The sequence below is a fragment of the Ambystoma mexicanum genome, chromosome 10 (genome assembly GCF_040938575.1).
Source record: "Ambystoma mexicanum isolate Mex_15411 chromosome 10, UKY_AmexF1_1, whole genome shotgun sequence".
NCBI classification, from domain to species: Eukaryota; Metazoa; Chordata; class Amphibia; order Caudata; family Ambystomatidae; genus Ambystoma; species Ambystoma mexicanum.
Genome location: NC_090932.1, coordinates 304263129 through 304285852, shown reverse-complemented (window position 1 = coordinate 304285852; position 22724 = coordinate 304263129). Strand labels below are relative to the sequence as shown.

The 22724-nt window shown below is 45.9% G+C and overlaps 1 protein-coding gene across 1 annotated transcript in view; it reads right to left on the bottom strand.

Moving 5' to 3' along the window:
* Window positions 1-10026: 10026 nt before the first annotated feature.
* Window positions 10027-22724, bottom strand: part of LOC138491384 (complement C1q and tumor necrosis factor-related protein 9-like) — a 41876-nt gene continuing 29178 nt past the window's right edge. Inside the window, exon 5 of the mRNA XM_069617882.1 lies at window positions 10027-11964. Within this exon, the coding sequence (XP_069473983.1) occupies window positions 11003-11964 (962 nt within the window). The 3' untranslated portion in view covers window positions 10027-11002. The remainder of the gene's footprint in view (window positions 11965-22724) is intronic.

Here is a 22724-nt window from a genome sequence, read left to right as displayed (position 1 = left end):
GGCGCCCTGTAAAAGTGATGAGAGACTCCTTTGCAGATCTGCACACATCTGATCGCTGATCGACGTGCCTGGCTAGAAAACAAGGAGGCGAGGGTCCCGAAACGAGGCGGAAGCCAAGAAACGCAGACACAACGTCCTTTGGTGCGTCAGTATACAGACGACTTGATTTATCAGGTGAGTCTTTCCCTGATTCAAAGCATCCTGATATTGGTTGAGAATTGACTTTGCAAAATCAAACGCCCTAGGTAAGGTTGATTAACCAGGGGGAAGGTTGAAACATGCCTGGGATATTGTCAACCCTAGCAGGGTTTTTCCGCTGTGGTAGACAATCTTTGGAAGATGGCCAAATTGTACCACCTGGGGGAACGCCGGCGTATGAGATGTATGGGAAGTATGGAGTGGGTGCGATAATATTCTGTGAGACTTTGCATAGGCAAACCAGAAAGCAACAAGACCATCAGTGGCCGATTAATGGTAGTTTTGAGATGGCGAGGATAGATAACTCGGAAAGGGTGTTGATAAGAAACAAAGCGCGTCCTGCAGCATTTGAGACTATTAAAGACTGGAGAAAGGAATCAATGCTCCGATTTAAAAGCAGAGCAAAGCATGCGCGCAGGCATAAATCAAAAGGTGAGGTAGCGGAAGAAAAAGAAGAGGAGGAGTGGACTGAGAGTCTAAGAAGGGCAGGCAGGCGTGACCAGTTGAATATAGAAAAGATATACCCTCAACGAGAATTACACATAGCAGATGAATTGATAGAAAATATATTGACCCATACAAAACAAGGCCCAAGATCAGAAGTAAGACCAGACACGTCAGTAGCTATTGCCCAGACCCCGCCCGTAGCCCAAGCTCCCCCTCCGGTAGCTCAAGCCCTCCCACAGCCACAGACCGCGCACGTAACACTTCCTATTAGCCAACCAGGCCCACAACAGACACTCCCTGTTCCCATTGTCCCATCCGCACATCCCGCCTTAGACACAGACTCAGTACCGTCCGTTCCTCCCGGGGTTGAAGTTGAAACCGCGGGGGCAAGAGGCGAAACTGACCAACGGGAGTGCACAATGGTAACCCGCACCACAATCAGCAAAGAAAGGAAGGTGAAATTGCAGCAACAGGCAGAGATGTATATAGACGGGAATGATGGGACGGCAACATTGGCTGAGATATATGACTTCCGTAGAAGCAACGAAAGACAGGTAGTGTTGGAATGCATGGGTGAATATTTGGTGGAGAAATGGAAACAGCTCATTGGGAAATTACCACCGCAGCGATTGTTAGATTTGAATGCATTACCACGCTGTAGGGAGAGGGATGAAGAAGTGAGAGAACATGTGTATAGACTTTTTGAGCTTAGAGATGAATTAGATAATGATTATGTCGAAACATTTACTGCACCTGTCAAAGTGTTTACTACACCTGCGTACAGGAGTAGGGAAGTCGGGAGACCTGGGAAGGGGGAAAAGGGGTCACATAATAAACGGCAGCAGTTACCATCGCCGGGGCAGAAGGAGATGGTGTACGAATTATCGTTGCTAAAACAGGTGGGGGCAGACTTGAAGGAATGTCTAATTAGAACACAGGTACTATTGCAGCAAGTAACAGGACATAATATAGGGCGAGGGAACGCACAAGGAAGGAGTAGTTCGAATATGCATGGGGGAACAGTGGGGCCGAATCTGTGTGTATATTGTAAAGAGGAAGGACATTGGTGAGCGCAATGCCCACATCTACAGAATAGAAATGGGTCTGGTCAGAGGAGACAGCATAGAGGACACCCAGGAGCAAATTGACCAAATAGGAATAGTATGCAGCAGCATCATAATAACGGAGGTAATCAAAACCAAGGCCAAAACCAAAATGCCCCAAACCAGAGTCAGGGACAGCAAAATCAACAATATGGAAATCAGAGTGGGGGAAATAAAGGGAAGAGTGGAAATGTTTTCGATACACAGCCAAACACGTATTACAGTAATAGTAATGATTACACATCGGACGATGTGTTATTTCCCCAATAGGACAGCCCAGGACAGGGGTCGGAACCAGTGTCTATTCCCGTGAATCAGAAAGGACCCTACGTAGAAATGAGAGTCGGGAATGAGGAGCACCGCTTTCTTTTAGATACAGGACCACAGAAGTGTTCAATAGACCATCACTTGGTTCTGAATATACCACTGTCAGGGCAAAAGAATATTTCTGTAGTGTTCGCAGGTACACCAGTCATAAACCCAGTGTCCAAACCAGTCCCAGTTACCATAGGACCATTTACCGAACATTGTCCTCTCCTTCTAACAGAAAATTGTGGAGAAAATTTGTTGGGATTAAATTTGTTGAAAAAACGAGGTTGTCTTATACATTGCACGGCAGACGGAGTGTTTCTAACGATATGGCCACACGATGCCCCTGTTTCAGAATTCATGTCTGAAGCGTTACCAGGGGAACGTACCAACCTGTATATGGGCAATGCATGACAACAATGTGGGATGTTTAAAGATAGAGTCAGTAAAGATTATTTTGAAAGAAGGTGTTCCCCTACCGCGAATATACCCCAATACAAAATTTTGGTTGAAGGTGAGAAAGGATTGAAGAGTATTGTTACCGATTTGATGAAATTAGGGGTAATAGAGGAAATCACAGGCAGTACATGCAACAGCCCGATTCTTCCGGTTTATAAAAAAGGAGGTAATGAGGTACCATACAGTTTCATAATTGATCTACGCGCATTGAATAAGGTAGTAGATCCGCAATTTCCTCTAGTGCCAGACGTCACTACAATATTGACAATGATACCTGATTCAGCAGAATATTTTAGTGTAATAGATTTGAAAAACGCATTCTTTAGTATTCCAGTGGACAAGGACAGTAGATATCTTTTCGCGTTCATATTAGGAGGACGATCATTTACATTTAGGCAGATTCCGCAAGGTTATACGGAAAGTCCAAGTATTTACAGTAGAGCATTAAAAGAACAGCTAGACATGCTGGAATTACCCATGGGTTGTGTACTTTTGCAATACATAGACGATTTATTGCTAGCTGCAGACATAGAGGAGATTTGTAAAGAAAGCACTGTATTACTACTGTCACACCTAGCGGCACATGGCCATAAAGCTAGTTTGAAGAAATGTCAGTATAATTGAAAGGAGGTGGCTTATTTGGGCTACCTACTTTCAAAAGGAGGGAGAAGACTAACGCCAGAACGCATAGAAAGTATTTCTTGTATGCCTATTCCAAAGACACAAAAAGGAGTCAGAGCCATAATAGGTATGGCTTCATATTGCCGACAATGGATTGGTAATTTTGCGTTAATTGTGAAACCATTAGTGAATTTAACTAGAAAAGATGCGGTTATGCCTTTGCAGTGGGATGAGGAATGTCAGAGAGCATTTGATGGATTGAAAACTGAATTATGCTCGGCTCCAGTTTTGGGTACGCCGAACTATGAGAAAATGTTTAGACTATTTGTGTGTGAAAGTGAAGGATGTGCATTGGCGGTTTTGACACAGGAACAAGGTGGAAGAAATAGGCCGTGCGGCTATTTTTCTTCTGCCCTGGACCCTGTAGCGCGCACTACCACAATGTTTGCGATCTGTCGCGGCGGCTGCTGCGTCAGTGAAACAAACGGAAGGGATGGTATTGGGGCACACTTTAATTCTGATGGTGCCACATGCCATAGATGTTCTATTAAATAGGACACAGACGCAACACCTCACCTCTGCTAGATTGACAAAATATGAGATTATCTTGTTCGCGCCCCATATCCAAATTATGAGGTGTAGCGCTTTAAATCCTGCAGAATTAATTCCACTGACCTTAAAAGAAATTGGGAAGAATGAATCACCCCCCCACGATTGCTTAATGGTCACTGAGGAAGAAACCAAGGGAAGAGTTGATTTAAGTGATATTCCACAGAAAGAGCCGGATGGAGAGTTATTTTGTGACGGCTCATGTTTTAAATTACCAGATGGCACGACAACTGCCGCATACGCTATCACTACCCTAGAGAGTGTTGTAGAAAGTAAAAGAATCCCCTATAATTCAGCACAAGCCGCGGAAATTATAGCATTGACAAGAGCCTGCGAGATTTCTGAAAATTTGAATGTGAATATATATACTGATAGTCAGTATGCATTTGGAGCGGTTCATAACTTTAGTCGACTCTGGGCTGACAGATGGTTTCTGACATCACATGGTACCAGAATTCAACATGGCCCTTTGATTGTACGATTGCTGTCTGCACTCACGTCTCCAAAGCGCCTAGCAATAGTGAAATGCGAAGCACATAAAAAAGTAACATGCAAAATAGGAGAGGGAAACGCGTTTGCAGACAGAATCGCGAAACAAACGGCCACTGATTTGAATACCAAGATGATGACGGTTCAGACAGAGGAAGTACCCTGTATGATAGAAGATGGAGTTGCGAATGTCAAAGAAATGCAGGCCGAGGCTACGGCCGATGAAATACAGGGATGGGCAGAGGGATCTGCTGAGTTGGATTTGGAGGGTTGTTGGGTGGACAAGGGAACTAGAAACTGGATGTTGCCAAATTCGTATGTGACTGCAATGGTCACAATGGCCCACAGCCCTACGCACATCTGTGCCAAGAAAATGATACAGCACCTTTCTACAGTATGGCAGAATGTAAACATAAAAAGGAATGCAGAGAGGTTGGTGCAGAACTGTATCACGTGTTTACAACACAATGTAGGAAAGGGAACAGTGACTCCAACAGGCAGTTTTGGCCCGCCCTCCATGCCTTTGAGGTAGTTCATTTTGATTTCATAGAGATGGAGAGGTGCCAAAACTTAAAATACGTCTTGGTGGTGATCTGTGCATTCAGTAAGTGGGTGGAGGCATATCCTTTGAAATATTGCACAGCAATGAGTACGGCAAAAGTAAAGTTGAAGGAGTATTTTTCCAGATTTAGCTTGCCCCGGGTCCTATGGTCTGATAATGGGCCGCATTTTGTGGGTGCAGTGGTATTACAGATATGCGCTGGTCTCCAGATTGATAAGAGATTCCATAGTTCAAGGCATCCGAGTTCTGCCGGTCTTGTGGAGAGGCACAACAGGATTCTTAAATCAAAGATTAGCAAGATTTGTGCGGGAAGCAAGTTGAGTTGGGTGGATGCATTACCAATAGCACTATTATGCATGCGTACGTCTGTACAGGCTAAAACTGGGCTCTCCCCGTACGAAATCGTAATGGGGAGGCCGGCAAATGTTTGGTGCGCACCTCAGCCAAAACGACTTAGTGAGATAGAACATCCTGTGCTTAGTACTTATTGTGGCCTTTTAATGCAGAAATTGTGTTTGATTCATCAGCAGGTGCAGGAGGCATTACCAGTGAGATACACCGGTCCGGGGCACGCGCTGGAGCCAGGAGACTGGGTGCTGCTAAAAAACTTTGAAAGAAAGACATCATTAGTACCCAGGTGGCGCGGGCCCCATCAAGTACTTTTGGCGACGCAGGCGGCAATATGGGTGGATGGAAGGAAGTCGTGGATCCATGCCACCCATGCCAAAAAGATTTCAACTGCACTGAAAGTCTTGCCTGACACTGATGACCAAAAGAGACAGCGGTCCCAGAAACGAAAGAAACTGTTGCCAGTGAGCAGCCACCTAATCTGCCAAAACGAGAAGTGAAACACGAAACAAAGCCTGAGACGATTGCCAAGGAGGGGGAAGGGCAAAGAGTGCCCCAACGTTGTCCAGCAGAATCGACATCACTGCTGACCGACGTGAAATCTGCCTTGCAGATACCAGCAAAACCAAATTGTGTACCCCTTTGGCGCCCACCAGCACTTCCCAGCATGCCAAAAAACGGATCTGCATCATTGGCGCGGTGCACACCAGCACCTGCAGTTGCGCCACAGGCTGACTTCAAGCCTGAATCTGAAAGTGCACCAGCACTGTTCACGGATCATACGATACCAGGAGCAAAGCGATACAACCTGTGGCCTCGGAAGACAAAGTGATCCGCAGTCTTTTTTGGTGTTTATGTCAACCTCTGGTTCAGCTCAAGGACGGAGAAGGAACCAGAGGTGTAGAGGAGAGAAGCGTGAGAATTGTGCAAATCGGACAATTCAAGACTCGCGGCTCCTCGGTGCGATCATAAAAAGTACATGCGTTCGGAACCAGAGCGGACAAGCTGGACGCACATGATACTAAGGCGATAAGATAACTGATCAAAGGTCCTCTGAGCAGTATAAGAAGGGACAAGTGATCTCGCCTAAAAACGAATAATCAAATCCAGGCTAAAAAGGACAGGCCAAACTGAACTGTGACAATTCCATTGTACTTATTAACATCAGAGCAAGCGCGGCGAAGAAAGATATCCACAACGAGCTGTGATAAAAAAGAAGGACGACGAGAAACATGCCGGGACCGGTTCCAGCCTCCTCCTGCACCATCACCGCTGAGAATGAGTCAGTTATACAGACTATGGGCCTCATCACGACCCAGGCGGTAAGTTACCGCCTGGGCCGTGACTTTACCACCATGGTGTAAACTACGTTTACGCCATGGTGGTTGGCGGACTTACCGCCCCATTCCGACCTTGGTGGGGCGGTAAGTCCCCAATCCCCATTTACCCTTCCCCATTCCCATTTTTGCCCCATAGGGCATAATGGGAGTGGGGAAGGCGTTAATTACGCCACCGTAAATTACGGTGGCGTAATTAACTCCATGGTCCCTTAGCGCCATGGATTTTAACACCTGCTAAAAGCAGGTGTTAAATTCGCCATGGCGCTAAGGGACCTCGTACTCAGGCGGTAAGGGTCGGCGCTGTTTACGGCGCCGTAAACCCCTTACCGCCTGGGTCGTAATGAGGCCCTATAAGTTTAAGAAAAACGCATGGTAAAACAAATTGTATGCTGGCAGTAACGATAATAATGTGCTTTATGAGCGTGGAAGCACCAATATCGACAGCCCTAATATTATGGTGGGTAGAAACAATACACCCATTAGAAATGTTTTTACCAATAATTAATATTTCCACTACTGAAAGCCTGGTTCAGATGATCACTTATACCCTACCCCCAATGGAAGAAAAACACAGGGAAGGTTTTGGAAATAACACCTTACTGCTGATAATGAACATGACACATGCAATCCTCAAGAAAACAAACTGCTGGGTATGTGCCCATTTACCACAGCATGCTGGAAAAGGAATAAGGTGGTATGTGCAGCCATTACCATTAAGTTCTGCATGTAGTGCATCTTTAGGTGCAATGTTCTATGGGAAATGGAATGAGAGTAATATGGGTCAATTAGACAGAACCAACATGAATGAGTTTGAGGAGATAATAATGAAGCCTGTGGGTTGTTCCATTTTCCATAAAGCACAAGTAATAGCCCCAGAGCCCACGAGGAAAAGTACACGGAAGATAACACGACAAAATAGACGAGATAGATTGTCCCCGCCAGAAAAAACATCTGTAATGACGTTTCGTGTAAGAACAGAAGGGGACAAAGATGCAATTCCCCCATCTTACACGGTGAGTTATAGCCCAAGAACTGTCCCTTTTTGTCTAAAAAAGAAAGGCTCTTTTTCAGAGGGAACATATACTGGTTGTATGAATACAGTGGTACTAAAATGGGAAATAGAACCAGTATACGTAGGTGATCCAGTTTATTTTATATGTGGAGTAAAGCATACCCTTGGTTGCCCAGAAACTGGGGAGGTACATGTTACCTAGGGCTACTGTCCCCAGGAGTATTCCTCTTAGAAACAGCAGCCATGGCCAGATTATCCAAATCTAGAGTCAAAAGGACTGACGAAGGTGTTTTAATAGCAACTGATGTAGCAAAATCATTCATTCCATTCTTAGGACAGATAGTGAACTCCTATAATATAAGGCAACTGTCCAGAATCCTAAAGAATACAATAAACACAACAACAGATATATTATTTAACATGACGTTGGAAGAAAGAGGAATAAGGTTAATGACGCTGCAAAATAGAATGGCTCTCGATGTAATCCTGGTTGATTGTGGGGGAATTTGCAAAATAGTGGGATCAGCATGTTGCGTTTTTGTCGATGACTATTGCCCCTTTGAAGCAATAAAGAAAATGCACGTTCTAAGTTCTGAACTCCCCATTGGAGAAGGGAGCTGGGGAATAAGATCTTGGTTTTGGGGAATACTACGATCTTGGGGATGGAAGTTGATCTCAATATTAGTAGTGGTGTTCGGAATATTCCTAACGTGCTGTTGTTGTATACATAGTTTACCCATAGTTTGCACAGAGGTAACTGAGGGATGTACGGAAGGATGCATGCATATGATAACAAAGAAAAAACAACCTCATGATCGAACTAGCCCAGACCCAAATGAGATGAGAGCAGTAAAATAGTTGATGGCAATAGATATTGATGAAGACAATGATGTCCACGATAACATGCAAAACTCAGACATAAGTACTTCAGATTGATCATCACTAAAGGAGGTTTCAATAAATAGATGAGACGTTTGGCATACGGCCAAAGGAGGGTTTGTCAGTCTAGAAATACGGATACCTCTACTTTGAGACCGCAAACGCATTTTGGTGGCCGTGGGCCAACCGTCTCATGCACGATATGACAGAATATAGGTTTTCGAGTTTGCCAATGAGCGGCCATTTTGATGTAACAAGAATCACCATTTTGTTTTCTAACCGTTGCTCATCGCTTTCTGTTCCTATTGCTTCGCAGTATATTTTCCGCTTACACTGCTCGACTGTGAAACATTGTTGTCTATGTGAAAAGGACAAGGCCGCAGGGCCGTGAGGATAACAAGAGTTCGCTGAAACACAAACGTAGGCAGCGCCAGGAAGAATGCCCGGCTCCCTCCCGAATGTAGCCTTGAAGCAGAGCTACAGGGCATTTAATCATTTCACAGCTGCCAGCCAGTCTCGTTATATGGTAGAATATGTTAGAATAATACCGCTAAAGGCTTGAATTATGCTTTTCTTACGGCCCCCCCCCCTTTGCTGAGCCCGCTAGAGCATGTCGGCTCCCAGGAAGCGAATAGCACCTGATAGATAGCAAGGTCTGGAATGCAACTCCCCCCCGTATGTAGTTCGCTTCCAAGAACAGAAGCGCCGTGTTCTATTCAATAACCGAAAGATGCCTTCGCACTCACAAATTGCAAATTGTTACTAGAATAGATGTTTGAAGGTGTCATAGTGGTCGGAGATGTCCATCATCACACCAAGTTCAAAGAAACCCAATAAAGGGGGGTGTTAAACATGTCATAGCTGATTGTTTGATATGCATTTTGTATATATGTAACTGATGTACGTAATTCAAACTCTTGCGTCCCACGAGGTCAAGAGATACACGTCGCGGGGCGTGAGACCGAGTTGGCCAACTGAGACTTTTGCTTTGCAATAAAACCCTAGCTTTGGGAATACAACCTCGTGTCTGGCGTCTCTATCGTGTGTGGTGACCCACCTTGTTTCCATAGACGTCAGGGTCCCCTAGGGGCCCCTTTCACTTTGACTGGACACCCTTCCAAACGAAGAGGAACTTTAAGGTTAAAATGCATCTTTTAATTTGAGGGAATTTCTAGATGCAAAGAAGTATGGATTACTTAAGAGTTCAAACATTTATTTGCTGACCTTCAAAATGTCCCCGTTGGGAACTGGAATTCAATTTGTACTCCCTAAAATATATTTTTTCTCTCAGCTTCAAAGAATAGCGTGGAGAATACTCATACTTCAAAACCTTATCCAGAGGCCTGGTTCTTGTCCCCAACTCTAGCTTGGTGTTGCTGCCCACACAAAATCCAAAGGCCACTCCTTCCTGTCCTGTGCATTGGTCCCACCTGCAATACCACCCAGTGGGTAGGCAGGGAACAGGCCTCAGGCAGGCAAACGCTACAAAATCCACTAACCACAATCGGGTCATCAATATGGCATGAGCCTGGCAGGCATGGGACTGAACAAAAGGCAAAGAGTCAGAGAAGCAACAGATCAGTAATTGGCAACAGTGGAAGCAGAAGGGGAAATTAGCCCCACACAGGCGAAAACAATACAATGACACCATTTGTCTATAAATCCATTTTTATTATTAAAGGGTGTGATGCAGGAGGATAAAGGAAACAGGCCAATTGGGAATGGAAAGGACCAGGCCCAAGGAACATAGCCTGAATGTTACCCCATGATGCATATAAGCCAGAAGTCAAATAAAACCCACATAGTAAACACAGGCTCCAGATGGTCCAGTCCAGTGGTGCAGAGCTTCCCTGATCAGGTGGTGGTGTGCAGCATTCAATATAACCACTCAAAGATCTAGATAGTCAATTCCCAGGGCTGCAGAGGGCGTGTGGATGTTGTTACTGGTCAAAAGCACTGCAAGGTCGCCAGTAGTGGCAGAAAGGCGCTATACAAGACCATATACATTACATCATGGGGAATGTGTCCACTCTACATACCTCAAAGTCACCTTCCTCACACCATTCTCAATGGTTGCTCAATTAAACAGTAGACAGTTTCTTAACTCAATGTGAACCCAGCTTTCTTACCAACCAGAGAATTGGCCAATTGTTTTGAACACTCTAAATCTGTCTTTTCTTAGGATAAAGACAAGGGAAGGCATGAGCAGAAGAGTTATTGAGCTTACACGCACTCTATTGCTTCTTTGCTGCATTGCGTAGGAGGCTGAACGTTGCTATGGACAGTTGCATTTCTAGGTGCAGAGTATAGGCGAGGGCCAGCAGGAAATTGTCATGCAGGCTCCTGCCTTTAGATGGAGCTCTGTTCAGCCTGGTGATTGAAGGTCTTGGCTCCATGTTGCTAAATTTTCTACATGCAAGGAGGCTGATAGGTGAAAAGACGAGAAGGGTGAGAGACTGTGGGAGCAGGCATATGCCTAGTGGATCCTGTTCCTGGTGGTTCTTGTGAAGTGCAGGTGGTACCATCAGAGCTGTACATATAGAAAGGGGGTCGGCGGGGAACCTCCCACCTATCAAAACATGGATAGGATGGACAAGGATTTCATGTAAGCCGGGTTCACAGGATTTTATGCAGCGGGAGGGGTGTGTGGAGGTACAAAAACGCTCTCCCTTTCACCTGCCCATCCTGTGTATGATGATGGGAGGGTGGGGGTGGGTGTCGGGAGCCCTAAACTACGAGTCCCTGATTCATCACAGACGTCCGGGGCAATCAGGTACCCGCTGAAGATGCTGTCAGTGTTCCCATCAAAGTAGATCCCGTTGCTCTGGTCATTCTTTGTCTGCAGCCAGATACTGTCTCCAGCGGAGAGGCGCATTACCAGCGACTGCGAGGCAACCGCCCGGTTGGCGTCATTGGCTAATCTGGAAACAAGCCTGCTATTCCTGAAGAGGCCAACCACAAGCACCCTGCCAAAAACAGAGAGCTGATAGCTAAAGAAATAGGTGCCATTGGTGGGGGCAATGTAGACAGAGTTGGTGGCATCAAAGTGGTTCTGAGGATTACTGAGAATCTTGTTAAATGGGACGGGGAGGTTGGATTTGGGGTAGGAGACAGTGAGGTAGGCACTGAATGAAGACCGAACATGCGGAGTACACGGGCCAGGGATCCCCTGGAATCCCTGATCCCCTTGACTCCCTTTATCCCCTTGCAATCCCTGGTCGCCTTTGACCCCTGGGTTCCCTCTTGGACCCATGGCACCTGGCAATCCCTGGGGTCCCTGGGCCCCAGGTGCTCCTATTGCCCCTGGTGCCCCATCCTTACAGTTACAAACTCCCTGAGGCCCAAGATCTCCCTTTGCTCCGGGTGCCCCGTTACTACCCTGAGGTCCAACATCCCCTTTGTCTCCCTTGGTTCCATTTAGCCCATTTGTTCCCGGCAGCCCAACTTGCCCATTAAGTCCAGGGACTCCCGCTGGGCCCATGTCACCCGCAATTCCTTTTTCGCCCTTGCAGGGTGGGCAGATGCCCTGGAGACCTGGTGGACCCTGTGTTCCTGGAAATCCATCATTCCCTGGATCGCCTTTGTCACCTGCCATAAAAGAAAATACAACATATTATTTATTGTACGGTTTATGAAAAAGAGTTACAATGATTTTTGCCCCATACGAAAGAACCCTTGTGTCACCCAAGTCCAAGTGCACATGCCCGTCACAGGCTGTAGCATTTCCCTAAAACACTTCATATCGCTACTAGGTGACCAGAAAACTGTACGATCTTTTCTTCAACCATTGAGTGCCATTCAACCCCAATCACAACATAAAACATATCCAATTCCCCACCTCGGCAGGTCATTCATTCCACACCACAATGCAAACCCATTATCCATGAGCTCACCAAGTCCATTCTCCATGTTAGTGCCTCAAACATTGTAGAGTATTGTATGCCAACAGGTTGAAATCACAATGTGTAACCGACACACAGTGCTCAAGTCCCCGCTACTATACAACCCACTCTGCATCAGGGTAACTAACTACAAGGTCCAACCATTGTAGGTCACATGGTCAACAGTAGAATGCTGCTGGTAAACACCTGCTGCAGGCAGCACATTTCTTGCGTTTTTTGCATTCATTTTATAGGGGGGGTACCCCGCAACAACCTTACATCTTCCCCCATCTATGCCCTTACCCTCTATCGGAAAATATTTTTAAATAAAGAAAATGCATCTACATTTCTATATCCACAGCATTCCATTGCAATATGATCTACCACTGATCTACCCACGATCCGCAATCAGAGCCACCTTTCTTAACACAGCATTGCGTCACTCACAAAAGCTGTCTGTTATTACGAAACATTGGGCCTCATTATAACCCTGCCGGTCTGGTAATCAAGTGCCGGTATTTACGTATACCAGCACTTTACCAGACCGGCAGAGTGCAAGTGTGACGGTGGGGGTAACCAGACTTACCTCCAGACAAGAGCTGGAGGTATCTCAGGCCCCAACCGGCATAAAACAGCGGTATGTTCAGAACTGGTATTGCCGGTGCTGAAAATACCAGCAAATCCCCCCATGGAGTCCTATAGGACTCCATGGAATTGGGATTGACCATCCTTTCCACCACCTGTAATATGTCGGTAATACCGGGATATCAGGTGGCGGAACTGGTAGGTATGTTTCTCGGTATCCTGGCAGATTTTCCGTCAGGATACTGGAAACCTATAATGTGGCCCATTGTTTTACCACTGATTTTCAAAAAATGTTCTTGCTAAATGCAGGTGAATACCCCGGGGCCTCCTTTCTTCCCCCCACTCACCACCCTCTCCTCATCCAATATTGCCTCACTCAAACCTACCAGCTACTTTTTGCGGGTAAATTGCCGTAAAACAATGTTAGTTGAATATTGCTAGGTAAAAAGACTGGATACTGTGACACCCATTCACCGCTAATGTCCCATACACATCCATGTCTACTGTACCTCACCCCTTCCCCAGCGGTGTAACACACTTTTGACCGTAGCTTACTGCCTCACTCATTCCCCACTAGCACAGGTCCCCACTTAGTCCCCAACACCACCAAACCCTACCCATTCCCCGTAATAAGTACGTAAGAATGTCCCTGTTTGAGTGGAGTTGGAAGTCAGGAAGCTGGACACAGAAAGGAAAAGTCTGAATAATTGTGTTGCAAATGTACCTTTGATGTGGGCTGATTTGTGGTTATTAAATGATAATTCGCTGGAGGGGAGGGGAGGGCAGAGTAGACACACCCAACTGGTCTGGGTGCAACAAGTCAGGGTCTACTACTGGAGAAAGTAACCTAAGTCTGGTTAGGAAAAGCTGAGAGAGAGGAGGCTTTGTTCAACCGGGTACCACCTAATGTCATGTTTAAAGGGTGTAGACCGAGCAGACCTGCGCTGGGAGTTCACCATAATCAGGGAACTAAATCAGAACTACAGCTGGAACTACACTGAGAGGTCTGACAGTCCCTGAATGTGTATTTATTCCATGAATGTGCCACATCATCTTCTTGAGCATAGAAACGCGACGGCATCAGCTCTGCGGGGCAGCCTCCCCTCTGGCTTCCGCCTGGTGCCCAGTGCACCCTCAGCCTCCCACTGGCACCTTTTTCTAGCAGACCCCCCCCACCCGACACAAATAGGTGCCTCCGCTACTGCTGCCACATGCCACTGAACAGAAGACTGCATCTACCCCTGCTGTAACACAAAACACAAGACTGGCTCCCCTATACTATGCTACAGCAAAGAGATACAAATGCACCACCTCTGGTATTTTACAGGTCAGAAGGTGTCATTATCGCTGCTATACTACAGCATCACACAGAGATATTCTCGCATATTACAATATATAGTCAAGATCGCCTCATCAATGCAGTATTACTACACAGACATACGCTCTGGTGTCTTCCAGCACAAGGTCACATGATGCTGTTGCGTTTATATGCTCAAGAAGATGATGTGGCACATTCATGGAATAAATACAGTAGCCCTTCCTCTCCTTCCCCCAGAAGCTCACTGTCTCCAGAGCTCTGGTTCTCTCTAGGCTGGACTATTGCAACAGCCTCTTTCTAAATCTTCCTGCTTCTACTCTACGCCCTCTGCAACTCATCCAAAACAGGACTGCAAGACTTGTCCTTGGCCTCAAGCCCAGGTTTTGTATCTCTCCAGGACTGAAATCTCTGCACTGGCTCCCAGTGGCTGCGAGGATTAAGTTCAAAACCCTTTGCGTCATCCACAAGAACTTCTGGGGCCTCAATACATTCAACTCTCTTCTAAATATCTTCCCTCTCAAGCTCTTCGCTCATCCGCCTCCAACTCCCTCAGGGCCAGTCGCTTCTCCAAGCAACGAGTTGGTGGTAGATCTCTCTCTTCGGCTGGGGCCTCCCTCTGGAACAGCCTCCCTGAAACGTGAGGAGAACCATCTTCGGTTCAAGAAGCACCTTAAAACCTTCCTCTTTGCTTCGGCTTTCTCTCCCTCTCTCCCCTGCTGAAGTCCTGGCTGATACTGAGACTGCACTGGTTACCTGGCCACTCATCTGATCTCGGCCCAAGCCCTGTCAGTTGCACGCCTGCACTTCCTCCCTGGCAACCCCTACACCTGGGGACTGTTTTCTGTATCCTTACAGTCCCCCCACCAGCACTTATGTCTGCACTCACCCTGCACTTGCCACCAGCTGGCCGTTCTTTTATTTATCTTGTTATTTTATTATGCCATGTACTGCACTCCCCCCGCACTTTCCTCTTTCCCCCTTCCCTTGCACTATCTGAATGACACCTGTCCTAGTAGGATCGTTGTCTGTCTTCCCTCTGTTCCCCCTCCCTTGCCTCGACGCGCCTTGAAACACGCGTATAGGTGCGTTATAAATGCCATATCATATCATATCTTTGCTGGCCAATACGTTGAGTGTTGGTACTACTGTTCTAACTGCTCTCTTAAAAAAAATGTCCTTATAAGCAGACTGGGGGCACGAAGCACTGGCTCGGAATCTGGCAAGCGAGTCCAGTCACTCACATAAAGGCTGCGAGCAGAGAAGGCTGTGTGTCTTTTCTGGGCTATACGTGGAATGTTGGTGCTACTGTTCGAACTGCCCTCCTTAAAAAAGAACTTCTTTAGAAGCCCACTGGGGGTGTGGAGCACCACGGCAGGAGTCCGGCAAGCAAGACCACTCACTCGCATAAAGGCTGCGAGTAGAGAAGGCTGCATGTCTTTGCTGGGCTATACGCGGAGTGTTAGTGCTACTGTTCGAACTGCTCTCTTTAAAATAATCTTCCTTATAAGCCCACTGAAAGCGCAGAGCACTGGCACGGGAGTCTGGCAAGCTAGTGCAGTCACTCACCAGTCAACCGGAGGTCACTGGGCCTTGGACCAGAGAAGACTGTCGTGAAGTCGTCCCTCTTGGTTGCACAATATAGCCTGCTTGCTCCTTGCTGGTAGATGGAGGAAGGCCAGAATGTAAGAAATGGGCACACATGCAGAATTGCTGCACCTCGAACTGGCGGTGAGAGTGGGAGTGAGAGCGAGGCAGTACACCAGGAGGGAGGAGGTAAGAAACTGTCCATGTCGATTTTTACATATTCAGTGCATCCTCTGTTCTTGGTGATTCCTGACTTGCCTCCCCTTGTCCTGTTACACACTCAACAGGACTCTGACATTTTGCCCCATGCTCTGTTTGTTGCCCTATGGGGAGCAGCTTGTTCGCCAGTGCCAGGAAATCGACCAGACCACGAGAACGAAAAAAGGGTACGGGGGATGGTGCCAACCGACCGGGGGGGGCAGCGGGAAGCCATTGCAGTCACAAGCACCCATGGGAACGGAGGACATAAGCGTGGCAGCTGCAGCTGCAACAACTGAAGATGACCTTAGCCTCCCTAGCAACATAGGCAACTAATCAAATTTCTGGAAAAATGACTGCCAAACTGAATCCAACTGTGAACCAGAGACGGCCTAATCATAGAGGCACAATTACCAAACTTTTGACAAAAACAGCCCGAAAACAAAGCAATAGCAAAAACCTCCCCATGTAATCCAGAAGCAGAGATTACAGATGCCGAAATTTTGGATGAACTGGAAGAGCAAGGGAGAGCGTTTCCAGGTGGCATTGCTGAGGCTCGCAGAGAGGTTCACATAGAGGGACCTCAACCATTACCTCTGGAGCTAGAGATATCAACCGCAGTCAGTCCGACCGCAAAGCCTGCCTTTCCCCCCTTTTATTTACCCACTAAAACATCAAGGCATGGAGTCTTGGCGACGGGCACTGGCAAAACTCAACCAAGACTTCTAACCTCAAGGGCGTGAGGGGTTCTGCCGCATTATTTGCTATAAGTATGCTGGGTATTGAAACCAAGGCGAAAGCCAGAATGTACACAAAATTGCTGGAAACATCACTAAGAATGGGCATTGAAATCATGGAAAAGCTGATCAAAAAGAATGGAACCGGGGGGTTGAATGCCCTCACTGGGGTGGAGTTTGAGGATCATAGGGATAACCCTCCACCTCCTAGAGCACAGGATCAGACTTGGAACAGCCTCAGAGAGCAAGTCCTTGCTGGTCTAGTTGAGGTTGTGAGTACAAGGGAGGAGAGGGAGGAGGGAACACGAAACCAACTAAGGAACATGACTCCTCAAGAGCCTCATCTGACTCCTCGACTTTCACCCCAGACAGAAGGAATAGGCGGAGGTAGGAGACCCGCTCCTTTTAAAGAAGATGGGCTGTCGATAGTAGACACTCAGAGTGTGATGTCCATGCTGGCAATTTCCCTTGCCCCCTTTGTCAAATTGTACGAAAACATTAATGACACAATAAAAGATCAGGCGACCCTGCTTGCTATGCTGCATTCAACAATCTTATTTGTTGGGGGCTTTCTGACCTCAATGAAAGACATCGAGGTGTGGTCCCAAAGGGACAAAGCTCAGCAAAGTGGAAACCTGGGAGGTTCAGGAGCCATATCCGTTACCCATATCTATAAAGACCCAGGTACGCATTCTTTGATAGAACCCCTACCTCGAGATCGTCTTCCAGTGGTGGTTCCTATGATAGATCACAGAGAGGCTTAACTTGGGGAAGAGAGGATGGAGCAGGGGGAGCTGCTGACCTGCCCTAATCCCAGGCCTCAGTCTTTTGTGGCTACAGTAACTGGAATTCTAGACAAGTCTGCAAGCTGTGAAGTGGTCTTCATGGACGATAAAGGGAGGGAACATGTACAGACAGGCAACCTCTCCAGTACTTACCTGATCTTCTCGAAAGGAAGAAGGAAAAGGCCGGGCAAGGGAGTACAACCGCCTAAATTAAGAAAAAAAAATCTAACTGGTCCGGTCTAATGACTCAAGACAATTTTTAAGGAATTTACTGATGGTGGAGGGAACAAGGAACAAGAGATTAGTAACAAAACGCAGCAAGAAATCCAAAAGACTATCTACCGACATCTCATCTTTCTTGTCGAAATTGCCAGAGGAGCTTGAAGAGGCTTGTGAAAGTCCAAACCCATTGCTCGACTTGACCGTCCACTGAAATTATGAGATGGATGACGAGGCCGATATGGAGTTAATTGACGAAGTTCCCCACAGTCATGTGCTCACTACCACTAACAGGTATGCATAGCAAACAGGCAGCTACTATGACCAGTGAATTTAAGAGTCTTGCCACAAACAGATTGGAAGCAAATAAGAGATTTCAATCAAAAATGTATGGCACAGACAACCCCTCAATAAGCCTCAAACCTACACTCTATTGGTCACGAATCGGAACAGGACATTTTCAGGTGACTTACTGATATTTCTAAATCCTAAATCATCGGCTCAATATTAACCCATGCATGTGACTTTGGGACTATCAGGCAAGGACCTGGCACAGGATATAACCAGGAGACTCACTAAGACATATGTAGACTCTACTTATGACCCTAGATCACCATATGCATTCCTCTCCTGGGGACCTTTTAGGTTGCATAGTATTCTTGGCGAATTCCATGGGCATGTTTACCAATAGAGTGAATTGGAACAGGGCTACAGCAAACTCCCTCTCACTATGGCTCTATCCCCATATTGGTTGCACTTTGGGGTGCTTCACTGGAGCTACATTGCGTCATTTATTCAAATTAAGTGGTGCAAATAGATGTAATAAGAGCCAAAGAACTTAATTTCACTAATTTGAGCAATACTGAAGAGTCTAATTAGTGTTCTTTGAGCATTTTCTCCCTATTTCTTTGTCTTTTTGTTCTTTCTGTTGCTTTCTGTTTGTTGTTTACATTGTCCAAATGGCTTAACATATGTTACCCTTTGAATGTGCTTTTTGGTCCACGCAATTTGGTTTTATTGTCTCATCTGATATATACTGACATATGTTCACTAATGTTAAAAATGGAATATGTACCAATTTCTTTCGCTTTTTGATTTACGCAAATTATGCTTGATCCTATATGTTTCCTTTTGGTCTAATCCTTACCCCTCCATCATGATCTAATTGTCATTAGTAGAACATTGTCACATAGGCCCTGCCTTGAAAAGGACCAAAACGGTCGAAACACATGTTGGCACAGTTTGGGCCCACCATTGAAACAATAATAAATGAACTTTTGGACGCGATATACTATTTTGTACCATTCTTTGACCTTTGCAGGCTCACACAATTGTTTTGGACAGCAGTTTCTCCACAGATTACCAGATTCTTTGATATTAAACACACATATCGTTTTGGCCTTATTGCAGTGCGTACCAAACCTAAGGTAAATATGTTCAGAAAATTTCACAATAATCGAGTTTGTGGATGAATCTCGGTTTGATGCACTGCATTTGCATATTAAATCAGCTATTGTAAAACTCTGTATAATTGAGGCCAGTACAAGCTTGAGGCTCTTGGGCTTTGATGTCTTACCTGGCAAAGCTATACACATAGATTTGCAGAAGAGGGAGGGGGAGTTAAGGGAGGGAGGTGTACCTCAGATGGGCTGTTGCAAAATAAAAGCTTACAGGTCACCTAGTGTGAAGGGACCCAAACATTGCCCATATTCTCTTCCCCGGTGTATTGCCTCTTTGGCAAGTAGACTGGTCCAGTCAGTGGGTGAAAGGCTAGTTGGTCCCTGGCAGCCACTAAGTATAACCGTGGGGGAAGGGTTCACCACCAGGAGAGTGAAACAAGGGGTTGGGTCAAAGTGAGGGGGGCCCAAGATGATTACGCAGGCATGGCTGCTGTCTACTTTACCGGGCCGGAGCTCAAAGTAATGTAGATCAAATGGGGATACACAACAACTATCCTTAGCTTCCTGGAATACAAGGGGCCACAGCCACCTCTTTAATAAGGGAGAGGTCTTATGGGTGGGATTTTGATGTAATTTGTCTACAGGAGACCTGGCTCTATCATAAGCCATCTTTGGATGGATATTCTGTCTTCCTAAACCCTGCTGTTGGAGGACCGCAGGTATTAAAGTCAAGCCTACTAATGGCCGTCTGCAATGGTAGGGGTTGGGAATTTAGAGCTGGCCAGCACCCCACATCATATACAATTGATGGAACTACAACGGTCCAAAAAGAATGTACAAATCGGTGCACCGGAAACGGAATACCTAGTGATAATGAACCTATATTGGAATCCTGTAGCCGAGGGTAACAGAAAGTATATTTCCACAGTTATGGACTTGGTAGATGAAGTAAGAGGTGGGGCTGGAAGAAGAAAGGTGATTCTTTGTGGTGATCTAAATTGCTCCTGTTTTGGAAGGAATGGTGAGGTTTTGGGAGTTGCCTTAAAAACTTTGAACATGTCAGAAGGGAGAGGGCTGGTCTGGAATCTGGCAATGGACTCAAGGGACCTCCACTTACTGAATGGACTGGTGACATCCCAAAGAAGTTCACATGGTCGAGGGGTAAGCAGGTTGCTGCACTAGATTACATAGGTGTTACCCGTAATATACTGGCAGAAATAAAGTCATTGGTGGTGAGGAACGATGACATTAGTAATCATAAGATGCTCACCTTACTTTGGCAAGACTCAACTGAGAAGCCCGTTGATAGATATGATGTGAACCTGGTTGCCGTTAATGGAGGACACAGATTAAACATGACTAAAAGAATTAGGAGCATCTTAATCTCGCGGTTAATGCGACAGTCAGCTGGGGGATCAGGTGAGGTGGTTTCTGACATGGTCCATTACGCAACACTCCTGCCGCCCTCCGATAAACCTAAAATTCCTTCTGGAAGTAGAAGGCCAAGTTATTGCCACAGTTACGATAGTGCTTTGGTTGAGAGAAGGAGGGAGTTCAGAAGAGCCCTCAGGTGGGCTGTCAAATGTAGAGGGGACCAGGTCGATCTACTCAAAATACAACTCAAGATCTTAAAGAAGGAGTATAAGGCATGGGTCTGCTGGCACAGGCCTAAATAATTACAACAGAACGCTGAGCATATGTTTAGAGCGGTCTGTGGGAAGAACACCCGATAGCTCTGGAGTCTTCTAAAGGATGAGAACTCTCTGAAATAAGTGCTCCAAGCTAACATTGTCTTGGAGGCTGACTGGATGGCACATTTTAAGAGAATATACAAGGGAAGCAATGATCAAGTAGTCGTGGGCGACAGTCCAGTTGCTTGGATGTGGATTGTATCCTCCGACATCAAAGATGTCAGGCTTCAAATTACCATGGTCAGTTCTTCAAGGGCCTGAGGTACGGACAGACTGACAAATGTCATCCTTAAAGAAGACCCCGAAGCCTTGGCTCTCCTTATGAGCACTCCTTTTAAACACATAGAAGAGGGGAAGAGGATTCCAGAATCTTGGAAGACAGTGATGATCCTTCCAATATTCAAGAGGGGCAATTGGGACGATCCTAAAAACTATCGCTCTATTTCCCTGTTGAATGTTATTGAGAAGATCTATGGATCATTGCTGCTCTCCTGCTTGACTAAGTGGGCTTGTTGGAAAAATCACTGCAACAGTTTCAATTAGGTTTCGTCAGAGGCTGGGGGACCGGACTTAACATTGATATACTGTCAATTTTAAAAGGGCGTGCTTTGGAAGGCAGGGAAAGGTATTGCATCGCCTTCATGGATCTAGTTGGAGCTTTTGATAGCGTTAATAGATGTAAGCTAAGAGGCAAATTGACCAGATGAAATTTCCCAACAGACTTGTAGGAACAACTAGAATGTCTACACACAGGCACCTCAATAAAGGTTAGATTCAACAAGGAGGACCTGTTAACGGAAGAAATACATACATTTAGCGGGGTGAAGCAAGGTTGTCCCCTCGCCCCGACTCTGTTCAATCTTTTCATTTCTGACGTTGGGTACTGCCTATCAAAGGCAAAAAGCTTTCCTCTGACTGTTGGAGGTGTAAAACGTGGTTATTTACTGTAAGCGGATGACCTTATATTGATCGACCAGACAGCCATTGGTATGCAAGTTCACTTTCCCGTCTGGAAGAATTTATAAAACAAAATGACTTGCAGATCAATGGCTCGAAGACCAAAATTCTGGTATTGAAGAAGCCACAGAGGAAGAAAAACCGGGGACACTCATGGTGGTTGGGCACCTCAAGGATTGAACAGGTGTCCGTGTTTAAGTATGTGGGTGTTTTAATCAACACGAGTGTCAATGAACTAATCATGATTGAATCACCAGGGGGAAGAACAAAAATAATGGCCAATTAAGCAAAATTTATTAGCAGAAAGTATTGCTGCTTTTCCCTGATTCCAATCATGGAGTTCTATAAACTTGAAGTGACTCTCTCACTGGTCTACAGGGCATATTCTACACTCTTTTTCCCAGACGGTGTGTGGGCAAAGCTGGAAGGGATATTTTGGAAAAAGGTGTTATGCCTCCCCAAATCAGTGCCTATCCAGGTCATACGACGAGATTTGGCGTTAATGTCTCTGAAGGCTAGGGTCGATTGGGCATGTTTGTCGTTCTTTAGTAAATGCATCTTGGAAACTACCACTCCTCTTTTCATGATTTTAAAACAAGAAATAGACAACGACAAAGGTCGAGCATTGCAGCAATGGGTCAAAAGGTGTAGGGATTTATTGGACATAGTTGGCTCCTCAGAAGATAAACTAAAAGATAATCCTGACAAAGTGAAAATAAAAGTCTGCAGAACAGGCTGGATATTAACCTCCATGGAAGCCAATGGATTAAAATTATTTTATCACCTGAGACACGAAGTGAGGGCATTTGGGTCTTTGGCAAAAGATTTTTTCCCCAATGGTTATTTTAGATCTCAATTCATGAGGATTAGATTGAATTTAATGCCTACGGCGGAGTTACTGACCCTGAGCAGGAAGCCGAGACTCAGAGTGGTTACCTGTGATTACTGTAAAAAGCAGAGGGCGGAGGGTAACTTAAAGCTCTTATTGCTTTT